Below are 900 nucleotides of genomic sequence, written 5' to 3' on the forward strand. Positions count from 1 at the left end.
GGCTGTAGGCAGCAAACGCCGTGTCAGGGTTGTGTGTGCGCTGCAGTGGCGCTGACTTTCCAGCACCGGTAGCAGACACCGGTTACGGTGAGAACCCGAGGGGTTTTTAAATCCCTCTGCGCTGTTGACAGGCGTCTAGGCTGAGGTTTCCCCTTATCTCTGCAAGCAGGAAGTGATGCACCGCTGTTTTCAGCGCCCAAATCACCTGATTCCTGCTTCTTCTCCTTCCTCATTTTGGGTGGAGATGGAGAATAGAAGATGACTTCAAGTTACCTCCTGAGTGTTGTGATCCCTGGTGGTGCTCACCATCCAGCCCAGTCTCCATACATAAATTTGAGTGCAGTTCTGCAGATGTCAGCTCTCCCTTAGCTTTGAAGGAGCAGAGCAGCAGTGGTGTGATGTGCTGTGCTGTGCTCACGCCTCCTCCTCGTCTGCCCTGTGCCTGAGACTGCTGCTTTACGTCATCTGTCTTTGCTTTACATAAGTTGGGTCTTGCCTATGGAAGTTTTCAGTAAAATGTTGGTTTTGGACAACGTGTTCCTGTAGTGTTGGGAAAGGATGCTAATAAATCAGTCTTGATAAACTTAAGGACAGGTTATACCTATTGCACCTCAGATGTGCCTTTCAACCTCAATCTTTGTTTTAGTTCTTCCATTGAATGCTAAGCAAGTTATAGTAAATGACTGTATAGTGGCGTTTTTTTTCTATTTTTAGTCTTTTTTTTTTTTCTCTCTCTTGAAATTTTTAGGAAGGATTTCTGCTAGGAGAGGTGAGACAAGAAGAGACCTTTAGCATAAGTGATTCACAGATCAGCAACACTGAATTTTTACAAGTGATTGGTAAGTAATAGAACTTTGACAAATCCTGCAAGCAGCACTCTTCAGGTTTTCAGTTTTCCCT

The 900-nt window shown here is 45.1% G+C and overlaps 1 protein-coding gene across 1 annotated transcript in view; it reads left to right on the forward strand.

Annotated features, from left to right (window-relative positions):
• Window positions 1-748: 748 nt before the first annotated feature.
• The window catches only part of LOC104542302 (BRISC complex subunit Abro1), a gene marked incomplete at both ends in the record, with an annotated part of 11944 nt that continues 11792 nt past the window's right edge, over window positions 749-900 (forward strand). Inside the window, one exon of the mRNA XM_010186563.1 lies at window positions 749-839. Coding sequence (XP_010184865.1) covers window positions 749-839 — 91 coding nt within the window. The remainder of the gene's footprint in view (window positions 840-900) is intronic.

Source organism: Mesitornis unicolor, unplaced genomic scaffold, assembly GCF_000695765.1.
Source record: "Mesitornis unicolor isolate BGI_N332 unplaced genomic scaffold, ASM69576v1 scaffold24520, whole genome shotgun sequence".
Lineage (NCBI taxonomy): Eukaryota > Metazoa > Chordata > Aves > Mesitornithiformes > Mesitornithidae > Mesitornis > Mesitornis unicolor.